Genomic DNA, 23,721 nt, shown 5'->3' on the forward strand with positions numbered 1-23,721 from the left:
TTCTGCATGTTAAAATTAGTTAATGCATTTGGTATAATTAGCTAAAAATGAGCATTTTTCCAGCACTTATGTTAACATTTACAGTAAGATCTCACTGCATCATTAGTTAATAAAAATACAACTGTTCATTGTTAGTTCATGTTAGCTCAAGTCCATTTAATGATGTGAACAAAAATAACTTTTGATCAGTTAGTACATTTTAATATTAACATTAACTAAGATTAATAAATAAGTATTTTTCATTGTTAGTTCATGTTCCCTAGCAAATGGAATATATAAATTATTATAAAGTGTTACTGCATTGACTGGTCTAGGTTCATTTTAATGCATGAAAAGTGCCATACATGTATAAAACCTTATTGTAAAATTTTGCCAAATGATTATATTCTGTACATGCATTACTATAAAATAAGAATAAAGTATTGTGTGTACACCTCTTGATTATGCAAATGGTGTTAATATGTCATAGGACCAAGAAAATCTCAATGGAAATTATTACAGTGGGTTCCCGCCAGAAGCTCTACCCCTCTCTTATTTCAGCGGTGAAACAGGAACTTACTCACCAGTAAACTGTGCTGCCATGAAAGGAGGAGGAGAGAACTAAAAAGAGGAGGAGAAACACTGAGTTCTCAAATGGCAAAATGGAGGGTGGAGTGTGTGACGTTAAACACAAGCAGAAAGGGAGGGGAAAGAGAAAGAAAGGGAAGAACTTTTTCCGACAGTTTTTTTTTCTTCTCCCAAACTCAAATTTCAAACAAAACGTGTTAACTCAGACGCTTCAGGCAGCTAATGAATGCCGCGATAAACATAGAAGAGAGTAGAAGGACAAATAAATGTATGTTGAGATCCTTCATCTGCCTCTGTGCAACAGATGACGGCATTAAAAATTTACAGGGTGAAGTCGGTGGCCTTTTGACAGGATTGAGGTATGTCTTCACTCAACTGCTATACGTATACAAACATTTCTCTTAGAATGCTATTCCAAATAAACAGATCTATAAGTCTATCTAACATTTCCTTTGATCAATCAAGTGTGCAGTAACTAATGATATAAGTATCTGTTTTTCAAGCCATATACTTATGAATTTTTTAATGAGATTTAGATTACAGCATGCTTTTAAATCACATTGCCTTACAACTGCATATGATTGACTTGGTTACACAGCTTAGCTGGAATGCATGAGATAACGCACAGTATTACATAATGTTTTGTTTTCTCAGACAATCCCTTAAGCATGGCTTCTGAACTGGACTCAAGTTTAACTAGCATTGACTGGCTTCCTCAGCTGGGAATCAGCACCTTGCGATCAGGGAAAGAAAGAGTGGAACGGAAAAAAGAACGAGGAAGAGAGAAGGACATCCCTCCCATACCTACACTCTCCCCCGGATCTAATTCCAAAGTGAAGCCCCCCCACAGCTACGCCACTCTGATAGCCATGGCAATAAGTTCCACTCCTGAAATGAAGCTGAGTTTAAATGACATTTACACATGGATCAGTAATACATTTCCTTATTACAGCAAAGCAGGAAGAGGATGGAAGGTAAAGTCCACTACATGACCACTTCCTTGTGCTAAATATCGCAATGAGACTAGTTATGTATGCAGTTGTGCTCCAGCTGGGACTTGGCTTTACACCATTATTGATTTGATAAACAAGTCTGGAAAGAAACTTGAGAAATATGAACATAGCTAAAAGCAATTCTTTTTTAATTTTTAGGGTCAGTGGCATGAAGATAAACTTGGCAGGGTGATTCAATTGTACTGATATGAAGACTGAAAAAAAGCCTCATTTGAAAGATTGAAACTCTGAAAAGAAAAAAGTGTTAAATATTTTGGCATAACATTTTATTATTATTTCTTAGAAATAAAAAAACAATCTGATAATTTGAACTTTTGAGCTGTAAATTTGACAAGGCTATGGTTAGTTTAGGTTGTAAACTGTCATGTGGTGGGACACCTAAAAAAACAACATAATATTTTTGAATTAGTAATTTATATATGTGGTGGAAAAAAACTTTTTACCATAAAAATATTTGTTAACTTTTAAAATAATGATTATTTGAAGTTGTCAGAAAAATGTGTTATTTTTACACTTGATGGTTACGCTAAAACATTTTCCGTTAAATTGATATCACTCTTATATCTCATCTTCTCGTTAACTAATATAAGTTCTTTGTAAACTTGATTATGAAGCAGGTTTGTTAAAAAAAAAAGCTGAAATAGAATAGAATATAAATATTATTTGGAAGAAAAAAAAACTAAATGAAAATTAGAAATGTTGCCTTAGCAATAAACAGAAATTATTAACTGGATTTATGAATTAAAATGATATCATATAAATCATATAAAATGAAACCTAAATAGCAATATGAATAATAATAATGATAAAATGACAAAAGCACAAAATTACTAAATAATAAACTAAGATTAACATGACAACTAAACATATAAAAATAATTCAATATATCAATAAAACCTTTTTTTTATAACAGTCTGGAAGGACCATTGACTTTGATAGATGTTTAGATTCAGAGCCCTGAATGGATCATCTTACTGAGTCCATGGAGAAAGTCATGTCATCAGCATTACTTAACCAGTTTGTGTTTGTAAACATTGGGTTTCTTCTGTCCAGTGCTTAATTTCTCTTTTGATAGACTAGACTTGAATTGTCCAGGGAGCTCTGGCTTTGCATCATATCCTACTGTTAAAATACAACTTCTGCTTTTTACTGAGGTGTCAAACAGACAGATTTCATTATTGCGCGTACATAAATCGTGTAGGCTATATGATTCATCACAGATTTTCTGTCAATGGGAATTGGGAAATGACAGTTCCCATGTAGGTGTGTAGTGACATGAAGTCATGAAGGAAAGGTGTTGCAATTTCTTTACAAGAAGTAAAGCTAAATTAAATATGATGCTCTTTACTGGAAAAGGGTGCTGATTATCTGAGGAATGATCTGTTTAAAAACAGACTTTAGTAAATTACTCATTTAAACACTGATAATAGTCTATTATGCACACCAAGTCTGCATTTTGTTCAGCTGTATGTAAAATACAGTTACATGTAGACATATATCTGTTTTCTTCTCCTAGAACTCAATTCGGCACAATTTGTCTCTCAACAAATGTTTCCGGAAAATCCCTCGACCACAGAGCGACCCTGGGAAGGTGATGTAGTCAAATATTTTATTATTTTGTTCATTAATATCTGAGGTTATTGCGACTTTTTAAAACAATTTTAGGACTCTCAAATACTAATACTAAAGTTTAAATAATCACCTGTTTTAGGGGTCATACTGGACGATGGATGTACCACCTGACTCGACTCAACCCAGAGGAGTCAAACGTCCTTATCCTAAAGAGGAGGAGGTAAGAGTACATCACATGAAGTGATCTTGTCACATTTGTGAGATAAGTATTTCACTCATATACATCCATGTTTCAGGCTCCGTCCTCAGAGGTCCAAGTGCCTGTCAATCAACCGGAGCCCCTCCCACTTCAGCCAGACACCAAAATCATGTTCCCCCCACCTCCTTGCAAGGTTCAAAGTTATTTCTTCTGCTTTTCTATTTCTATTAAGGGTTATTAAGGAAGCTCCTCGTTGAACAGAGCTTAAGGTCTAAGAAAGAGGAAATGAGAGTGTAAAGTAAACAAAATAGAGCTAATGACTGCTGGAGTACTTCATAATCACTTTCACTTTAGTGACTGGTAGGCTTCATATTTTATAAAGAATTTGGGTGCATGCATCACCTTAAAAGTATAGTTCAGAATATTTTCTCATCCTCATGTCATTCAAAACCTAAATTATATATTTTTTTCATGGAACACAAAGGAGATATTTTGAAAATACTTGCATAAGCTATTATTACAAAGACACTGGCTACCAAGCTTCAGCAAGGACTAACAGCATCATAAAAGTAGACCATATGACTTGTGCTATATATTATATTATATTATATTATATTATTATATTATAGATAGCTTAAAGTGGAGATGAAATTGAAGTAGCAATATATGTTTTCTTCTGTTTTGTACATCTCAGTTTAACAAATTAGTGAAAAAGACTAAGTGTAGGGTGGGGACTTTTGGGGTTTTGAAATTTGGGCTTTGCATTCAAAAATGAATGTGAATTTGTAGTTGATTGTGGAGGGGTGGGTTTAAGTTGACTAAATGTTAAGAGAATAATGGTCTTCAGAGTGAAATCTGTCACTTTCAATGAAAGATAGAGTTCTTCTAACCTTTCGATTAAACATTAAAAGGTCAGAAAACGTTTAAAGGTTAAACATAGAATCATTCTCAAAAAGATCCATAACACTCTTTTACAAACTAGATAGCCAACTTATGTCGTATGAACTACAGAAATGGTGCATTGATGCCATTAATAGTGTCATTGGTTCTTACACATCTCATATGTTGGGAAAAGCTACTTTTTAAAGTAATGCATTACAGTATTGCGTTACTAAAAAAAACAAATTAATTGCATTAATTAGTTACTTTTTATGGAAAGTAACTGTTACTTTTGCATTCTCATCTGGGCTGGGCTTGCTTGCATGTTTTAATTACAAAACAAACAAAACTAAATGTGATATGTCATATTTTTGGCAAATGTAAAGCCCTCAAGCTGAAGGAAATGCAAATGAACACTCTTCAGCTATTTTTTTAAATGTGAAACATAAATGTGATGTTTATCTTTAGTCATTTTTCCTTATTTATATGGTTCAATTGAATCATAGAAGGTCAGAACCAAAGACATTGCTTAATAAAGGATTAAATACATAAAGTATATTTGTGTACTTTAACATTTAATTATTGCAGGTTTGCTTAATATTCTGAGTTTGCATTTCACTATTTTGAAATGTGTAAGAGAGATGAGTAATCGCATGCTCACATTTAGCCTACAACTACAATAACCACCATTTTGATTCAGCACTCACAACGCCACTGCACTTACTCGCGATTTCTCTCGACAAGGGGACAGGAGAGGTGTCAATAATAAATGGGAAAACAAAGTAACCTGCATTAGCTATTTGAAAAAGTAATCTATCTGTAAATTTAAAAGTAATATGTACTAGTTACTTGGAAAAGTAATCTGGTGCTTTTTTTGTCCTTGTTGGAACTTAAGATACTTTTAAGATCTTTAAAAAATTATCCTTTTGAGCTTCATGGGAAAAAAAATCGTTTTTGGCTGAAATATTCCTTTAAATGGTATATGACATTGTTTATCCAAATCACTCTCAAATTTATCTCTGCAGTCATCGTTACCACAGCAACGTGCAAGTGCCCCCATACCTACATCTCTTCCTTCAAACCCTCATGCCGATCCCCCTCTCCGATTCTCCTTTGCTGATTTGAACCTACCGGATCTGTACAATTCCTTTCAGTCCCTCTGTCGCTCCGTGAGAGACAGAGTCACCTCACAATGTAAGTAAATCAATTATGCCTCTCTTTTCCTATAGCTTATTATTTACTTTCAATACGTTTTAAGATAAGGTGTGCTTAATCTCTCTCGCTCCTTCTCTCCCAAAGCTGAAGTTCCCAATTTACTTGGATTAACCCATGACAGTACACCACTCCACACCCCAACCCTGCCTCCTTTCTCCCCCTATCCCTGCCCAAACCTCAATATTAACCAGTATACCAACCCAACATCTACCTTCAATCCAAACCTCAATACCAACGGCAACTTCAACCCAAATACACCCAATACTAACTCTAGTTTTATCCCAAACATAAATCCGAACCAGAATGCTAACATTCATCCCAACTCCAACACTGAGCCTGACAAGCTGCTACACAGTAATGGTGAGTATAACTGCTCAGTAGTGACATGTTGATGGGATATGAGTGTCCTGATGACTGATCCTCTCTCTCTTTTAGTTGTTCCTCCAGACTGGTTCAGTAACGCTGACTCTTTGAGAGAGAGTTTCAGAATTGCTAATAGTCTGGACTGGGCTAACATTGACCTCACCTGTCACCCTGGTCAGTACTCAACTATAGACTACAGTGAGATATATGATGCACAAGATGCTTTCATTTTCTGCTCTGGATTTACAGTTGGAATTTGTTTATCCAGAATCACTATTTTCCACTGTTGGGAAACTCTTTTAAAACTGTTGCAAGTTACAAGTTTCTCATTATTGAAAGTAGAAATAAACAATCAAACTTCCCCTTGGAAAAAATATCTACACTAAAGACAGCTAACAAAGTGATGTATTTCTTTGGCTAAACTTTCTCTCTTTACAATGATTTTTAAAATAATGGACAATGCTTCAAAACTGCTGTACATCAGTGTAAGGGAGATTTATTAGGTGTCTCTGTGTTGTTTTCATTCAGACCTGGTAGAGAGCATGCGTCAGGCCGAGCTCTGTGACTGGGCATTGGATTCAGCTCTCTTCACCTCGCTCTGTGATTCACTCAACCGGTTCTTCACTCAGAAGGGTCTCATTGGCTTGTCTTCTGGTGGCTCCTCCCCTTTTGCACAAATGGCCCCACCTCCTCTCAATATTCCACCCACTAACTCTCCCACCTTGGCTTGTTTAACTCAACCATCTCCACTCATATACCCCCAGCTCCCACCTGGCACTGGTGAACCTCCTCTCCAAAATCCCAGGAGAACCCTGACCCCTCACACCCACAACCAGACACCACAAAGACCGCCAGGTCTGCAGCCCACCATGAGCCAACCTCCGACTCCTAATGGTACGTTGAGTGATCCCTTAAATCCTTACAGGACAAGTGCATCTAAACTGAAAGGGATAGTTCTCCCCTCATGTAGGATTTTGGGGGATTCCAAACCTTTCCATGGTGGTGTTTCTTTTGTGGAACATAACATATTGAAGAATGTTTAAACTGTTTTTGTCCACACAATAAGTCAGTGAGGTCCAAATGTTGTTTTGGACCCTGTTGACTTTCATTGACTGGACAAAAAACAGGCATTTTCAAAGTTTATTCTGTTGCGTTCTGCAGAATAAAGAAACTTCTACAGTTGTGGAAGGACATGAGGGCGAGTAAATAATGACAATTTTTGGGTGAACTATCCCTTTTAAGTGTCCTTAGTCATTCAGAGAGGAAATTCAAATTAGTGTTGCTATGTTGGTCTATTTGCTCAGGCATCCAAATATGATGTTATTCTGTCTTTATGCAGCACTTCAAACTCAACCACTGACCCCAAAAGGTCATCCGCCCTTGAAGAATCTTCATAGCAACAGTGAAGAAATCCTGGATGATTTCGATTGGGATTCATTGATTGAATAATTCTTTTGGCAGATATACACACATAAATACAAAGTAAAAGAAAAAATATCATGAATATGGTTTCATGTATATATGGAACAAAAGCAGCACCATCTTAACGATAACCGTCATTCAGTTGTTTGTTTCCTTTCAGTTTCAGTTCTATCTTACAGTTTATATGGCACAATGGTGCTGCTATAGTCAGCTGCATGTTGATGTGAGCTTAACCAAAACGTACAATGCAATATATTCATGTTTGTTCCTGAACTGACCCAGACCTTGAAGGTTAGGGTGGATCCTGACGATGTTTTCATTAATGGAACATACCTTTTCTCTTAGCCCACGCTACACACGCCCGACTGCCTTTTAAGTTTACGTCAGTGTATTACAATGTAAATGACGTTAGCACTTCCAAAGCATTGGCCTATTGACAATGGCTCAGTTTTTGCTGAATGTTGATCTAGTCTACAGTCAGTCAAGTAGCTATTGAAAAATCTTTTGACCAAAGATTTTAAATTGCACTTTTCCAACAAATTGCATGTACACTAACAATTTGTGGGGGAATAAACACAGTTTAACAGTACACTGAGGTATTTTATGACTATACATGTGTATATTGACTGAAATTGATCAACATTTATTGCTTGATATGGATAAAAAAACAAATAAAAGGAAATATTTTAACTCACTCTCATTTTAATTCCCATTTAAAATCAAATCCATGCAACAAAAAAAAGCTTGGACAATTTTATGTGGATTTTTTTTTTTATTTCTTAAATTTCTTAGATTTTTTTTTTCTCCATTTTATTTTTCAATGTGAATGTTCACAGTCAACACCGCACAATTTTTGACCATAGCCAATATTAGAGAAACATCTCTAAAATTTTCATATATATAAAATAATTCATTGAAAGTAAATAAAGAATAACAGCATGAATCATGTCATTCATTCCCCAATTTTACATTATGATTTCACATAAATCATTCAGATAACTCTTTTCCATTTTCATAATCGTGAACAATTCCCATTCTCTGTGTAAATGTCAAAGTAAAAAGGTGCTGAGGTGAAATGCAAAGACACAGGTGCTGTTTCTCACGTGAACAGGTGTTGAATGCTTTGATTCTTACGACTGTAAAAATAAATGGCTGAAAATAACCATTATGCTGAAAGTGTGACTATGCTGATAAAACCCCATCAGAAGCACAGCCGTGGGCCAAGTGAAAACACTGGACACATCATACATGCTCTCATACTCACACACAAGCACCCATACAGCCCCTGCTCCTCTGTATAAGAACCACATGACGTGCACTGAAATTTCGCAGGTCAAAGGAAACCAAGCAGGCATCTGTTTCAATGGCAATATCCAGTGCGATTTTCCTCGGTTTAATCGTTCCCAGGAGTCAAACACATTCGATTAAAATAAATTACACAAGATTACACATTAAATTAAATTAAAAGTAATACATCTATTGATGATTTTTAGTAGAGTTGTGAATAAAACCAACAGCTGAATACTTCTCAAGCCCGTCAGTCATCCTTCATGTTACTCTTTCATCAGAGGTTCGCCTCAATGAAAGAGGGAGAAAGGGGTGTATGATTGAGTTCATTAGTGGCTTGTTTTCCTCCTCCCGTATCTTCATCTTCCTGTTACTGAGCAATAACAATCATCCTAATAATATAACAATATTAACAACCTGCATTCATTGAATGAACCTGCCAATCATCCATGTCTGTCAAAGAAAAAAAAAATTGAACGAAAGGGGAAATAAATACTCCAAATACGGTGTAAAATAAAATGAAAAAAAATATATATATATATAATAATAATTGAAATGCTGTTTTGTGAAAGAAAATAACAAATTTTTGTTTTTACTTTTTCATTAAATATAGAGATGTACACACATTTCTTTTTTGTCAAACACAAACTGTTTGTGTTGGTAGGGCAGGTTTGGATTGGTTGTTGAGTGGATAGGGTAACGTGGGATTGGTGAAATCTCTCAAAGGAGGAAAGGATTGGTGCTTGTGCCTGTGGTTCCACCTCCCATGGAACCTCCTGTTCCCATTACTCCGCCCACCCCAGACGGCCCACCCAAAATCAGTGAAGGCTGCGCAGGGCCTCCTGAGCCCATCAGCAAGGGGTTTCCTGCAGGACCCATGGGGGATATTCCACCAAAAGGCATGCCCATTGAGCTGGACTGTACTATTCCCATGCCCATACCAGGGGCCGCCATAGGGACCCCCATTACTGGCATGGTCATTCCTGGCTGAACCATTCCCACTGCTGGTGGAGCCATGTGACCCAGCATAGGGTTTGGGGGAACAGGGCTTGTACGGAGCTGGCTCAAACCAAGTGAAGACGGTTGAGGAGAGATGGATGCCATCGGGGTCACGCCAAAGGGATTAGAAGTGGAAGATGGGGTCGGAGACACCCCTCTACTGGAAATGGTACTGCCCGGGGTAACTCCCATACCTGTTGAGGAGGGACCTTAAGGAAACGGAGAAAAAGAACGTTTGAGGGATAAACAAACACAATTTCTGTCTAAATGTGGCCAATTTTAAATACACACCCTGTGTCTGTAGAAAGGGGTTGTGAGATGTTGAGGAGATGCTTGGCGGTGGAGGTTGTTTAGGTTTGGGTTTTGATGATACAAGTGAGTCTAAATCCACGAGCGCTGCATTGGGGCCCAAGAATGACTCTGGCGTTTTTCGAACAGGCAAGGAGGAACCGAGCGATGAAAGGTCAAAGGGCACCGGAGAGCCTGTGCTGCCTCCACCTCCCACATCACCTCCTGTCAACGAGGATCCTCTTCTCTCTAGATCTGCTGTGTGTGGAAAAGAATTTGACAAAAAACTGCTTAAAAACAGGTAAATGCTTAAACAATATTATCTTGTAGCAGACTAACAAAAAAAAAAAAAAAAAAAACAGGTTTGCAGTGCAACCTGCAGGGGTTTGCTAAGCCCCACCTTAAAAATGTTACTGACCAAAATCAGCCGAAGCAAATGCTGCCATCCACCATATTATTAGACAAATATTTGTTTAGCAATAAATATTGCCAAAGAATTAACACTTTAAGAGCACCATCTCTTGAATGTCAGTTTCCCTTTAAGAGCGCATCAATGTAAGTTGCCCTGCTGTGTACGCTCTCAAGTTAAAAATTAATTAAACAGTACAGTCAACATTATTAAATGTGACTTTGAAATGTGCAGTAAGTCACTGTAGTGACGACAGTAGTTAAAACAGTTCACAGTAAATGTTAGTAGCCTATCAGTTATGTTCACTTAACCTGCCTTTCCAGTATCTCCAACATGAATATCCACACAAAACAAACGAGTGCCAATGTGTTTAAAAGAAAAGCATCGTTTTCTAATTAAAATCAGGATACATTCTAGCCGCAAAAGTTCAAATATTTTAACGCAGACAAAGCTCATATCAGATCTGAAAATTAGGCATATGAACTAAATTCCACACAGCTCCTATAGACCTTTTGCACCAGAGAAACGTGGGTGCCGTCATATTTAGAATATTGTCTTTGAACTCCCGTTTTTGCGGTCGCTCTGTATATTTCTATGGCATTGCTGTCGAGGAGTAATTAGCTGGTGAAGTGGATTTACTTATTGTAGAGTTTTATCATGAGCATTGTAAAGCAGATATCTTAACAAATCGAGACCGGGAATTTTTTTTACGAGCAATTTATTCTTACCTATGTAAGGTCGCTGTGAAAATACAGACCGGAAGTCAAAAGACAACAAGCGCAACACTTAAAAGGGGCGGGGCTACATAAGGTCTATACTACTCTCCTTTGGAAAAGGCAACTTTAAACTAACGTTATCAGCTGTCGTCGTGTTTGCTCTCCGATTCTGGTTCAGTCTCCGCAGTTATGTCTTACTTCATAACTTAAACATCACAAATAATTCCAGCCCACATAAGAATATTATCCACTCTATTTCCATAAATCTCCAGTTCATCTTAAGAAATTTTCTATAAAGCTTAACAAAGGGCCAATTAACCAGTACTGAGTAAAATACCTTTTCATCTTCAGAACTGGTGGCGTCTAATGAAAGTGTTGTGTGTGTATTACCAACAAACACACTGTTGGGGTGTCTAATGCAACTTTTCTTTGGCCAGTCTTCGGACAAATCAGGGGTGCCCAAACCTGCTCCTAGAAGTCCACTGTTCTGCAGAGTTTAGCTCCAACCCCAAATAAACACAACTGACAATGATGTAATGAAAGTCTTTAGGATTATTAGAAACTTTCAGGTAAGTGTGCTGGTACAAGTTGGAGTTGAACTCTGCAAGATGCTGGCCATCCAGAACCAGAATTTGACATCCCTGTGATAATAAGCATCTATGCATTTACATGTACAAGTATACCTGTCCCATTAGTTTGTTTAACCGAGCCACTCCAGGGATCAGAGGTCAGACCGTCAGTGGCAGGGGCGGCTCCTTCCGCTGCCCAGGGATCGGTTGACCCTGAGAGCGGAGTAGGAGCCGGAGCCACCGAGTGAGCCCAAGGGTCGGCACTTGGAGGGGTCACAGCTGGAGGGGATGCAAGGAGAGTTCAAGGATCAATGGACACCACAAATATAGAGGAAAAGCCAGGGAAAAGACAGAGAGGACACTAGGAGGACACATCCTCCACACTCTCACCTGTGGATGCCCAGGGGTCAGAGTTCACTCTAGAGGACGAGTCACCCCATGGGTCTGGGACTACTGTCGCTGGTGCTCTTCCCCAGGGATCGGCACTCGGGGGAGAGGCGGGGGAGGCGGCCCCCCACGGGTCGGCCTGGCCCCAAGGCCCAGCGGTGGATGCAGCAGGAGCCAAAGTGGGTGGAGGAGAGGGTCCCGCGGAGCCCGATGCAGGGGCCCCCCAAGGATCTACGACACTCAACTCCATCAGAGACGACTGAGAGAGAGACAGGTCAGTAAGATGTCCTCATCAAAAGTAGTATGCGACACAGCAAAAGCGTGAAGCTTGTTTGAGAGAGGACATACACTTACACTTCCAAGTAGTTTAATAATAGCTAGTGTGGCAAAATGGTAAGGAGAAGGAAACTCTAGAGGAAGTGAAACGGGCTCACACACACTGTTGCGCTAAAGAGCGTACGCAGGGTGAGAGACACAGACAGAGCAGGTAACTCTTGGAGAGTGAGAGGCAGGTACACAAACACACAACCCTCGGTAACACAACACACTACCATGTGTACACCTCACGCTCTCGCCCTAGAGGGACAGCTCATCAAGCATGAACTCTTTCTGACACAATCATACACAATCACACACCTCCTCGGGCTTGGCTTTCTCCCTCTTACTCTCCTCGATGGCCATCTGCAGCCTCAGGTCGTCTCCCCTGCGCAGACGCTCCTCCTGCCAATCACACACCACCGTCACATCATCATAGTGAACCAAGTTCTGTGGGCTGATGGGAAATGGAGTCTAGTGAACTGTGGCAACCTGACTCCCACGTCTCACCAGCTCCAGAGGTGTGTTTAAAAGGCTTGAGTTAGGCACAAATGAACAGCATTTGGAAGGAGTGGGCAGTTTATCTACTCTGATACTGTAATTGATAAGCTCTAGTGGAATTGCAAAGAAAGAACAATTACTGACAATTATAGGTACTTCTAAAATGACTTATTGATTTCATCATGCAAAAGTGAAGATTTCAGAAGATGTCAAACAACAGCAATGACTAACAAGAGGTAAGTTCAACAAAAAAGCAGACATTACTAACCTTGTAAAAGCACTTATTGGGTATTTCTTAGATATTTCGATTTGATCATACGGATGTATATATGATTTTAGGCTGATCTTTGATTTGAGAGGGAAGAAGATAGCAAAGGAAAGGTTCATCCACTGTGAATTTTTGCTCCCTGACCTTTTGGTGAGTCTCCTGGCTGACTGTGAGTGCGTAGCGGATCTCTGCATCTTCCAGAGGGTCTTTGCTAGTCTGAAGGAGGGGGGCAGGGTGAGGACAGGTGTGAGTGAAGGTGTGAGAGGGGAAATGTGTAAAAACTGTGCAGAGGACGGGCCCCTAATGTTGAATGCGTGTTATTGTACTTTATTAGAGAAACAGCCCGTTTTTCTATTTTAAGATGGCAGTTAGGAAAGAATGTAGATTTAGGGAGCTTTAAACATGGTTATTATTAGAAGGACTCAACAGAGAGGATGGCTTGGGGCCAGTGTGAGAGTGTTGAGCCAGATGACAGAATGGCATTCACTTGCCCCATCTTACTTTTTTGTTGTTGTTTTTACATACTTTTTATACTCAGACAACTTTTAAAAGACATTTTATAAGACATTTTTTTTAAAATACTTGCTGTATTATTATACAATTATAATAAATATCATTAATAAATAAAAATTATAGCCATAGATAATATTGTCATTTAAATATATAATTATACATATACATAATACATATAAAAGTATGAATGTAAATATTAAAAAATACAAAATCAGATAAATTATAAATGTATAAATATATATTTTAATAAAAATCTATGATTCTTTTTTTGTTGGGTTCCAGTTTCCAATAGGCTACAAACTAGTGTGACGTAATGTAGAACAAAATCATGCCAAAACGAAGTTTGTTTCTTTCCTACAGCTCGTAAACACTTTTGATCTACCATTGTTCATTGGTTCATGGTGATTACATGATAATTGGGTGTGCTCTGTGGCTCAAAAAAATTGTTCCAGTTCATTTCTTTTGTTCAGTCCATCAAGGTCAGACACATGTAAACACATGAACACACTAGAGTGCTGCTTTATAGTAGAAACTGAAGTTGTAATTTTAAAGACACGGACACTGCTTTTCATGTTTAATACTATAAAGCTGCTTTCGTTAATGCAGAAGTGAAATCTGAAGTGAACAATTGCAGAGCTGGTGCAAACATATCAACATCGCTATGATCATATGCTTTCTTTATGTTGTTTTCTCACCACAGTCATTTTTGTTGCGTGTTCATTATGTTATTGATAGAAAAGCATGCAGCGCATATATGCATATTCATCTAAACGCCACTACCAGCAGCATGTACAGCATTGGGATGTTTGCTAACAGTATATATCTGAACAACCAGTCCAAAAAAAAAATACTAACTGTTGAGCGCTGATTGGGAAGCCACAGTTATTATATTATTATTAGTGCTGTCAATAGATTAAAACGAATTAATTCTTTAAAATATTTAATCTAACAGATGGGAAATATACAGAAATTAAGTTATCAAACACTGTCTTCACAGTATGAATATATAATATAATATTAAACACTGTATAAAATATAATACAATATTTATTAAAGCTATAAGTGTTATTTAGTCTAGAGCAGTGAGTGATTTTCTCTGTCTTTTGTTAACATTTGTTCATTTAGGTTTATTTGGCTGCTGTCACTTTAATTCCTGACACACATCTGACACAACATGTCCTCACAACTCTATAGTCATTTAAGATCTTTATTTAACTCATTTAAGACTGTGCTTACGAGGATAATTTTGTGTGTTTTTGTCTGTTCAAGCACGAAAGAGAACTCAATGCGGCCTGCGCGACGTCTAAAGCAGCTTTCAGTTTGCATGAGTCATGTGCGTGTCACACAGACAGGAGATTTCTTGTCACACTTGAATGGTTTAAAAGCACTTGAATGAATAAAAGCATGATCTATAATGTAGCGCTAGCTAAAGAATGATGGAAAAAACAGATGCTACGTTAACTGTGTTAAATATTTTTTAACATGTTAATCTGAAACAAAAGTATTTCATGCATTAACACATTAATTGAGACCGTACAAATTATTATATGCAAGAACAACTTGTAAACTCTTTGATATGTTTTTTAAGCCCATTAAAGCAATTACACGACTCTGAAATACTTCATTTTAATTGTTCAATCTTGGCATTTTGCTTTCAAATACATTTGTATAATGACTGTAAAACTTTATTGACCACTGTCTTAGACAAATAATTACCTGTGCAACTTTACGGCATGGTCTCTACTTTCCTTACGTACAAAAGCTCAAGCCGTGTAAAAAGCAGGATAATGCACAGCAAGCCGATCATTATTGCAAAAGGAACCCCTTCAGGACGATACATCCTTTTGCTTTGCATTAGGGCCTTAATCACCATGCCAGGGTTTCTTCTGCATTAATGATTAGCTGATTGTATATTACCCCTTACATGTTTTCCAGCTGAAATCCAATTTCCCATTAAGTATGCATACAAAGCTCTTTCTGTGTCAAGTAGAACAACTATTCATCTTCCTCAGTCCCTGAACCATTTCAATAGTGCATTTTACCTGCAGCCTGAAAACCTGTCGCTGATTGGCCGAGAGACTTTACCTGCTCTGCCTCCTCCTTGCTCATGGCCAGTGCCAGCTGGAGCTGCAGGTCCTCCTCTCCGGAGCTCTGGGGCCACGCCTGCTCAGCGTCTGCTCCTGAGTGCACTCCTCCCCCTAAAGCAGGAGCAGAAGGGGCCGAAGATGCTAAGGGAGGAGTCAAATGACAGCCATTATGATGCATCAATAGATGGTGGAGTATCGGTCCCTAAAAGTGCTTCCAGAACAAAACGCTTGCCAACCTCCACACTTGGCCAACGCTGTGAAGTGCAGAGTGCTTTTACAAGGGGGCTGACAGACATCTTTGAGTGTCCGCTCTGACCCCTTCATGAGCCCCTCCTACTGAAAAGCACTTCTAGTTCTTACCACTGCTGGTCTGTGCCATCTTCTCTTTGGTCTTGAGTGCATGGATTCTCTCCTCTCTTAACCTCTCCTCATCTTTGAGCAGAGTCACCAGCTGCTTGGCCTTTTCCCGTACATTCACACCCTGATGAACACACGCAACATGCGACATTCAGAAATGTTTTGTTTTCTGCAATGCATGTGTGCAATTGTAACAGGTTTAATGGCTCTTTTGTTCAGCATCTGAATGAATAATTTAACAACCTGAACTGGAAGCTGTTGACTTTGAGATAATGCTCGTGACAAACATGTTAGGAATTTACCAGGGGGACTAAAATAAAACCTAGTGAGCTGAAGACTGGGCTGATGTTTTTATGGTTTAAACTAAAGGGACACTATGCATGAATTCCGTTTTTTTTTTTTGTCAAACAGCGACCCCTAGAGTCGCTATGGTGTACTTTATTGTATTATTATGTATTATTTAACGTTACTGTCGTAAATACCACTCACGCAGAGCGTGACGCGTTACATAGTATACAATAGTACATTGTATTTAATGAAATCTAATATATGTTGTTAGTTTTGAGAATTTTCCTGTGATTAGTTTTTATTATAAATGATTTATCTGTGCACTTCAATATTTTTTTAAAAATTCATGTACCCTTAAAATCTTTAATCAAAGACATTACCTTTCCCTCCCCCATCGAAACGACCTCTCTTCTATTTCGGTCACGTGGAATGGCGAAAGTGTGCGGCCAGATCCGATGAGGGTGCGGCTATCGGTGAACCGCCTCTCAGAGAAGCTCATTCAAATCTGCCTCCATTTTGTATGCAACGCCCAACCTCCAACGATCCAATCAATTCCCCAAGGACGAAATCAAGCCCTGCCCTACATTTTTTTATAATTTCAGAAGCCGTTTCACTTGGATATACGTCACGACAAGGAAAAAATGACAATCTCAACTTCCGTTTCACGCCGACTTTAAATACATAGATCCGACTATTATTCCCATGGTCCAGTGGAAAAACTTTTGCCAAGCATGTCCTGGGTTCTAGCTAATCTGCACTAAGTAGTATAGTTTTTTTTCCTCATCAAAACCGATTGTTTATTAGTGGTTGTATATCAAGCAGGGACACGTTGTTTTGTGCATTAGGTTTTGTGATTTCATCGTAACAAATATATACAGTCCGCAACGGACTGAAGCACGCGTCCGTGTGAAGACTGTGCACATCACAACAGAACACTGTATCCGCGCCACTGATCGCAGCGGCAACAAGCACTTTGGTCACTTGATTTCAAAATCAGCACATTTCAGATCGCCTCTTATTTAACAAACGAACTAAAGGAATGCTCTACTAGAGTTAACTGGAGATTTTTTATTTGTTTGTATCGGCACATCCGTGCCGTGAGATGTTTCAATGGGGACATATCACACCCGCAAGTTACGCCTACACCAGAGACGGCCACCATTCAAGCCGAAAGAAGTCATATAACCATTTCAATAACTCCGAAGCTGTTCAGTTAAGCTAAACAACTGTATAGTGTCCCTTTAAGAATGGGAGAAAGACCTTGTTTGAAAGTCATGGTGTTTGAGTTGACTGCACATGGAGACCTTGAACAAGAGATTGTTATGGTGTTTAAATCATATTTGAGAACCACTAACATGTTGAAGGACACTTCAAAACGAACACTAAGAGCTCTTCTTTTATATCCTTATTGAAAGAGAAAACATGTCTCATTTGCATGTGTTTTATAAATGTGTAACTTTCAGTTTCTGTGTACCTGGTCCTTGCCATCTCTGTCAATGTACTGAAAGTCTTTGAGTGTCTGAACAGCGTAGATGTTTTCCCTGCATTGCTGTGCCACTCGCTCTGATCCTGTCTTGATCAGATACTCCATCAGAGTCATAGCCTTAGAAAGAGCAAATGTAAAAAAACACAATCAGATTATGTTGTTTATAACCCCATATAATCTAAATCTGCCACTAGCAAGAGTAAAACCATCAATCTTACTTTATATACATGTCTCCAATTCTTCCCATGGTCGTTGAGTCTCTTCCAGACCATGCTCATAATCTCTGAGAAGGCCACTACATTGTATGTCAGATCAGCAATCTCTGACATCAGAGAGCTAGAAGGACCCCATGGGTCATTAGAGGTTGCTTCCCTCACCTGGAGAAAGTACAAATAAAGTTCAATGAACTTTGCTCTGCTTCTGAATACAGTGCAATGCACACTGTATGCTGCCTACTTTTTTTTAAAGAATGTGAAACAGTATACTATATGCAACTATAACATTTCAAACAGTAGTATGCCACATTGTTGTCACATGTCCTCAATTACGTGCATTTTTGTTCAGCTAGTGTTGTCAAGTTAAAAAGTAGGCTAGGCTATACATTTTTTTACATGTATTAATGTTTGATTTTTACTTTTTTTAATGAAATACAATCCAAATAACAACACATCCGAGTGCTCAACACATTATTAATCGGCATTACACCGTATATACCGTCATAGCTCTACAAGAAAGATTGCAGTTAATGCTTTTTCGGTAACATTAACTTTTCTATAAAAAAAAATGTTTTCACTTTATTTGGATGGTCCCTTTAACACATTCATTTGACTATAAGTAACGTTGCACATACATCTCTACTAACTCTCACTAGAGTATTAGTTGACTGGTAGGGTTGGGGTAGTAAAGTTGTAGTAAAGTTACTTATAGTCAGTAATGCCTGTTGGAGGAGCATCATAATAAAGAGTTGGCAGATAATATTAAGCAGACAGTCTACTAATACTCTAATCATGTAGTTGCAAAGTTACTTATAGTCAACAGAATGTTCAAAAGGGACCATCAAAATAAAGTGTTTCCAAAATTTCAAGCAAAAAAAAGGTCCAATGTCAAAAGAGTAGCATTGAAACCAAAACGAGCAGCTTACATTTACATTGTACACCCTAATGCTCAAAATAATTAATTGGTTTGAGTAGGGTAAACCTAAATAAACAAATTAGTTAATTCATAAAATTAACTTTTCCCTTGAGTTAACAAAACTGACACATTGTAAGTAATCTGAATGGTTTTGTTGTTTTAAATTGTATGAACTTGTTTCTTTTAATTTAGACAAACATAAATTTAACTGAAACTTAGCTGGGATTTCTATTTCCCAGCATGCTTTGCCAAAACACTCTAAAGGGAGAGTAAATGCTGAAATTAAGTGTTATATAATGTTTTGTGCAGGATTAAAGTTAAAGGGTTAGTTCACCCAAAAATACAATTTCTGTCAGTAATTACTCTCGCTCATGTTGTATTAGATTTAATTCAATCTAAAAAATGAAGGGCAAGTGCAAAACATTTATCAAGAACTTAAAGACTATTGATGAATAAGATCGTTTCAAGGCCAAGAAGAAGAAAGAAAAGGTTATAAAGGTAGAAGTCTAACCTTTATCTCCGCCTCTGAGTAATTGTGAACAATGTTCTTCACTTGTCGCCGCAGCGATGATGTCGACATGGCAACAGGCTGGCTATCAGGTTCTGCAAAATCTGGGACATTGTAAAACAATGTCAATGAAACACTAATATGTACAGGTACAAAAAGCAAACAAAGGCTACACATTTTTCAAATGAGAGCGTATCGACTCTGAGATCCAAACAAAACTTTAATATCTAAGAATGACACGGAGTCACCACCAGTGAGATGTTTTTTTAGACAACACAAAAGAAATGCTTTGGCAGCTTTTCAGACTCAATCCATCTCCCTGTCAATTAAAAAAACATTAGATCAAATATAACAGAGCATTACCAGTACCGTACACCCACTGTAACCATGAGAGCCCAGCCAGTGGAATTCCCCAAACTAAAAAGCTATGTAAACATCTGATGCATCTGATGACGTGAGACTCTGGCTCCAGGAAGTGTCTGTGAAGTGTACTATACCTGGGAGTGTCAGTCTCTCTCCCCCCTCTCGGTCTTTCTCTATGTGCGTGCTCAGGTCGGGGTCTCTCAGTGTTTAACCTGTCCACTGTTCCAAACCTCCGCACGGCGGCCACATGAGGGCCCGGAACCACAGATGTGGGGTGAAACAACTACAAGAAGAACAGAGATCTAGACCGAATGTACAACATACAGAGATGGAAGCTGATGCAGCACTGTGAAGGCTTAAAAACACAACAGACATTCAATTCCATTCTCTCACAATAGATAAAATGCATTAATAGCGGACAGTGCCTAAAGGCAATACACATTACTCATCTGTAATATCAGCTAGGTGTAGGTCAACAGAAACTACAACAAAGCTGAAGCATCACACCTGCTGTGACGTACAAAACATTCAATGAATCACTTTAATCAACATCATGATTCACAGACACATTTTACTACACAATGGTTTGTATTTCCACAGCATAAGGGTAAGATCTTACGGATTTATGAATGAACCGCTTGTTTTAAAATCTTCCTGGTCTACTGACATTTATGAGATCCTCTTCAAACATTACAATGCTCATGAAAACTTTAACTCTCCAATAAGTAAATCCACTTCACCGGCTAATTACTCTATGACAGCGATGCCACAGAAATATAAAGAGCAAACTGAAGTTCAAAGACAATATTCTTCTCTACTGAACCATATTCACATGGACTATCTGACTGATAGTTAATACTTTAACAAGTAAAAGGCTTAGTAAAATTGTTAAAAGTCTACTTTAGGTCATTGTACGTCTTTTTTGTGTGAAATGTTTTACTGAAGTAATCTAAGAATGACTTATATTGTTAAAATATTTCAAGACGAACATTTACTGGATTGAAGCAACTTAGGTTTACGTGATTATTCCTACATCAATTTTTAGAATATTAATTGCTTCATGTTAAAATGTCTCAAATATAACAAAACAGGCCTTTATTCGTACAACTCTCAGGCATCATTGTATTGCATTTGCATTGCATTTATTAGGAGATATTGAGTACTGATATTTATAAGCATTTTATGCAAATAGTCTGCTATACAGTTTGAAAAATCTTATTGATTAACAACAAGCAATCAGCATTTCATGTTACTCTTTGACCATACAAATAACAACACTTGCAGCACGTTTGGGGCTCTAAATAAAATCTACTTTCCTTCCTCGAATGTGAGCTTTTTAATTTTCAAATTTTGCCTAAAAGGTACAAAAAAACTGTTCTATTAAAAACAATTTGAGGTTTCTGACTATTTAATGTCAGGCTTTACGGGGCTAATATTAAATTAAACGAATTGTACAAAACATATAAAGGAGTTATTAACATAAGTTGATTAGGTATATTAATAAACTTATTGACATTCATTAAAGAATTATTATAATTATTATTATTATTATTAAAGTGAAATATTTATGCAAATATACTAAAAATGTATTTCTAAAAAGTCTCGGTCAATCCAGAAAGAACAGGCGATAAGTAGTAGTTCATGAGGGTGTAATGTATTAATATGCAGCACTGTTGCATAAGGCTTTGACCTGATAATAACAGCCGCCTTGAGGGTGCCAGGAGCAAAGTACCAAGGTCTGAATGAACTGTAGTCAATTGGACCACAGACCTTGACTTCAACCTCCATTCAAAACAGTAAATTCAGGGGTCAACAGGTGGTTTTTCAAAGCAAGCTGCGAGAAGATAAACAACATTCAATGAACTTATCTATGACAACTGTTGCTTGGAAGTGTGTGTGTGAAATCTGACAGTTGGTGAAGTATCAGATCTGTTAAAGTGGCCAGTAACGTTAGTTTATCTTTGTCTGAGCAGATGACAGTAGTAGGGGCTATCAAATCTCTCTATATCCCCACCCAGCCACACAAACAACACGCTTTTAATTGCAAGCCTTTAGACAACCTTCCGAAAGTAACTTCAACACAATTTAAGCATTGTGCGGTCCACAGTGTCACAAACTGTTAGGAAGAGATCATTCCCAAGTCAACAAGAGATCAGCTAGCTGGGGCTACTTACCGTTGAGCTTCAGTTCCCCCCCTCAAACACGACCAGACATCCAGCCGAACAGCAGAAAGCGGGTTATTACCGGAGAAGACGGGAGTAAAGGAAAGCGCTGTTGTCTCTGTCACGGAGCTGAATTAAAAACACTCATTTAGAGGCGTGAGCGCTGCGCTATGCTAACTCAACTCATAAAGAGACGCGCGTGAGTGCGTGACAGATTGAAGCGACAGGGGTTTTCTTTCACAACTATCACCTCTCGAGTCGCGTTCGTCATTTAAATATGTAATGTGTCACACAACCGATTCTACTGATATAACAGAGCTAACGTTACTTTCTCAAAAACCGTCAGCACTGACCCTGCTGTTGCTCGGCTGGTCTGAGGAGATGGCGGCACTTCCGCTTCCGTTTCCCAGCAGCCGGACGGACCGCGCCCCCTTGCGCGCTCCCTGGTTTGCATATTCATAAGCCGTGGTAAATATTACCGTAACAACGGTTTCTAGGTGGTTTTCTAAAATAGCAGTGAAACGTATGAATCTAAATACTATTTAGATTCATACGAATGTTATAATCTGGAAAAATAATATTATATGTATGCAAACAACTTAACTCTCCTGTTTTGGTGACGTTTGCGCACTGATGAGTTCTTTCTACAATCTTGACAGGAACGGCTGCTGTGCTATTGACATTTGTGGCATCCGGGTGTCGTGTTAACCTATAAAAGCCTCGAGTTGTGAAGAGATGATAAGTATCCTTATGCTATTTTCTTTCCTAACTTTAAAAGTGATGCTATAGCACGCAGTGCCCACATAACGGCGGTGTCCCAATGAAAATGCGCTCCTTAAATTACAGCCTATTGCAGTAATATCCTCAAGACATAGCCTGTTTGCACTGTGGTTCTCAACCTTTTGGACTTGAAGGCCCCCCAATGTAACACAATATGCTGTAATTATGACGACGCTGCTTGTTTTTAAACGTTTGTAATAACAGAAAAAAGTACCTTTTATAAAAGTCACCAAAATTGAAAATTCGTATATTTTTAATATCAATTAACAGCACGCCGTCTAATTAAACCTTGTCAAAATTTGCATCCCAAAGCAATGATCTAGAGGACGCGACGCCACAGAGGGTACATCCATCTTATAAAACCTGGCGAATGTATTCTGTGAAGACCAGCCAGCAGCAAGACACAAGACCTGTATAGAAATACTTCTAGACCAGGCCCACGACGAGGTGATCGCTCTGAGCTTTGATGCTAAGGGGACAATTCTTCCCTTGGCAATCATAAGCTAGAGTAATAGTATCCACAATCCAGTGAGCTTGCCTCTGCTTCAATACCCCTCGTCCCTTGTTACATCCACCAAAGCACACGAATAGTTGGTCCAACTGAGAAAGGTGGCCAAGCGATTCACATACTTACGCAAAGCCCTGACGGGGCAAACAGCACTTTGAGTGTCAGCATCACGCGAGGCTGATTTTGATTTAGATTTTTTTTATTTTATTTTTTTTTTTTTACAGATCGACTGTCCATCGGCCAGGGAGTGAAACGCGACAATAACGGCCACATACACCTTCAACGCAGACGGCAAACTCCCATTATCCATCCTGTGCTGAAGAAAGTGCAGAACATCCGACACGGAACAGGTATCCGGGTCGATACCGACATCCTGGCACCATTTCGAAGCGTAGAGATGCCTGGAAGATGCCGCACGCCTCCGGAATAGTGCTCAGCACTCGCGAATGCAGTGCTTCCCTCTCGTTCAGGGGCCACACATGAAGGTTCCACAACTCGGGGCTTGGGTGCCATATCGTGCTGTTCACTTGAGATAGCAGGTCTTTCCTGAGGGGAATTTTCCACGGGGA

General features: G+C 38.5%; 2 protein-coding genes across 4 annotated transcripts; one reads left to right on the forward strand and one right to left on the reverse strand.

Annotated features, from left to right (window-relative positions):
- The first annotated feature begins 604 nt into the window (after window positions 1–604).
- Window positions 605–9,061, forward strand: foxj2 (forkhead box J2). The gene is made up of 10 exons (XM_039679580.2): window positions 605–926; window positions 1,222–1,541; window positions 3,097–3,171; window positions 3,292–3,372; window positions 3,449–3,544; window positions 5,256–5,424; window positions 5,530–5,805; window positions 5,881–5,982; window positions 6,337–6,702; window positions 7,148–9,061. The coding sequence occupies exons 2-10, from the start codon at window positions 1,236–1,238 to the stop codon at window positions 7,255–7,257; spliced, it is 1,581 nt and encodes a 526-aa protein (XP_039535514.2). The 5' UTR covers window positions 605–926; window positions 1,222–1,235; the 3' UTR covers window positions 7,258–9,061.
- Window positions 9,062–9,197: 136 nt separating this feature from the next.
- On the reverse strand, window positions 9,198–22,272 carry epn1a (epsin 1a). Of its 3 annotated transcripts, none has more exons than XM_039679576.2 (13): window positions 21,877–22,272; window positions 19,837–19,985; window positions 19,343–19,443; window positions 17,919–18,077; window positions 17,689–17,817; window positions 15,930–16,050; window positions 15,568–15,710; window positions 13,114–13,185; window positions 12,522–12,605; window positions 11,889–12,144; window positions 11,613–11,777; window positions 9,808–10,059; window positions 9,198–9,725 (listed from the first exon to the last, which is right to left on the reverse strand). In XM_039679576.2, the coding sequence occupies exons 3-13, from the start codon at window positions 19,409–19,411 to the stop codon at window positions 9,238–9,240; spliced, it is 1,938 nt and encodes a 645-aa protein (XP_039535510.2). In that variant the 5' UTR covers window positions 19,412–19,443; window positions 19,837–19,985; window positions 21,877–22,272; the 3' UTR covers window positions 9,198–9,237. The 3 variants fall into 3 exon arrangements, with proteins under 3 accessions (XP_039535510.2, XP_039535509.2, XP_039535512.2); XM_039679575.2 differs by having other exon boundaries at window positions 9,808–10,062; window positions 21,877–22,271; XM_039679578.2 differs by lacking the exon at window positions 13,114–13,185 and having other exon boundaries at window positions 9,808–10,062; window positions 21,877–22,271.
- Window positions 22,273–23,721: the final 1,449 nt, after the last annotated feature.

The sequence above is a fragment of the Pimephales promelas genome, chromosome 12 (genome assembly GCF_988280905.1).
Source record: "Pimephales promelas chromosome 12, fPimPro1.hap1.1, whole genome shotgun sequence".
Classification (NCBI taxonomy): domain Eukaryota; kingdom Metazoa; phylum Chordata; class Actinopteri; order Cypriniformes; family Leuciscidae; genus Pimephales; species Pimephales promelas.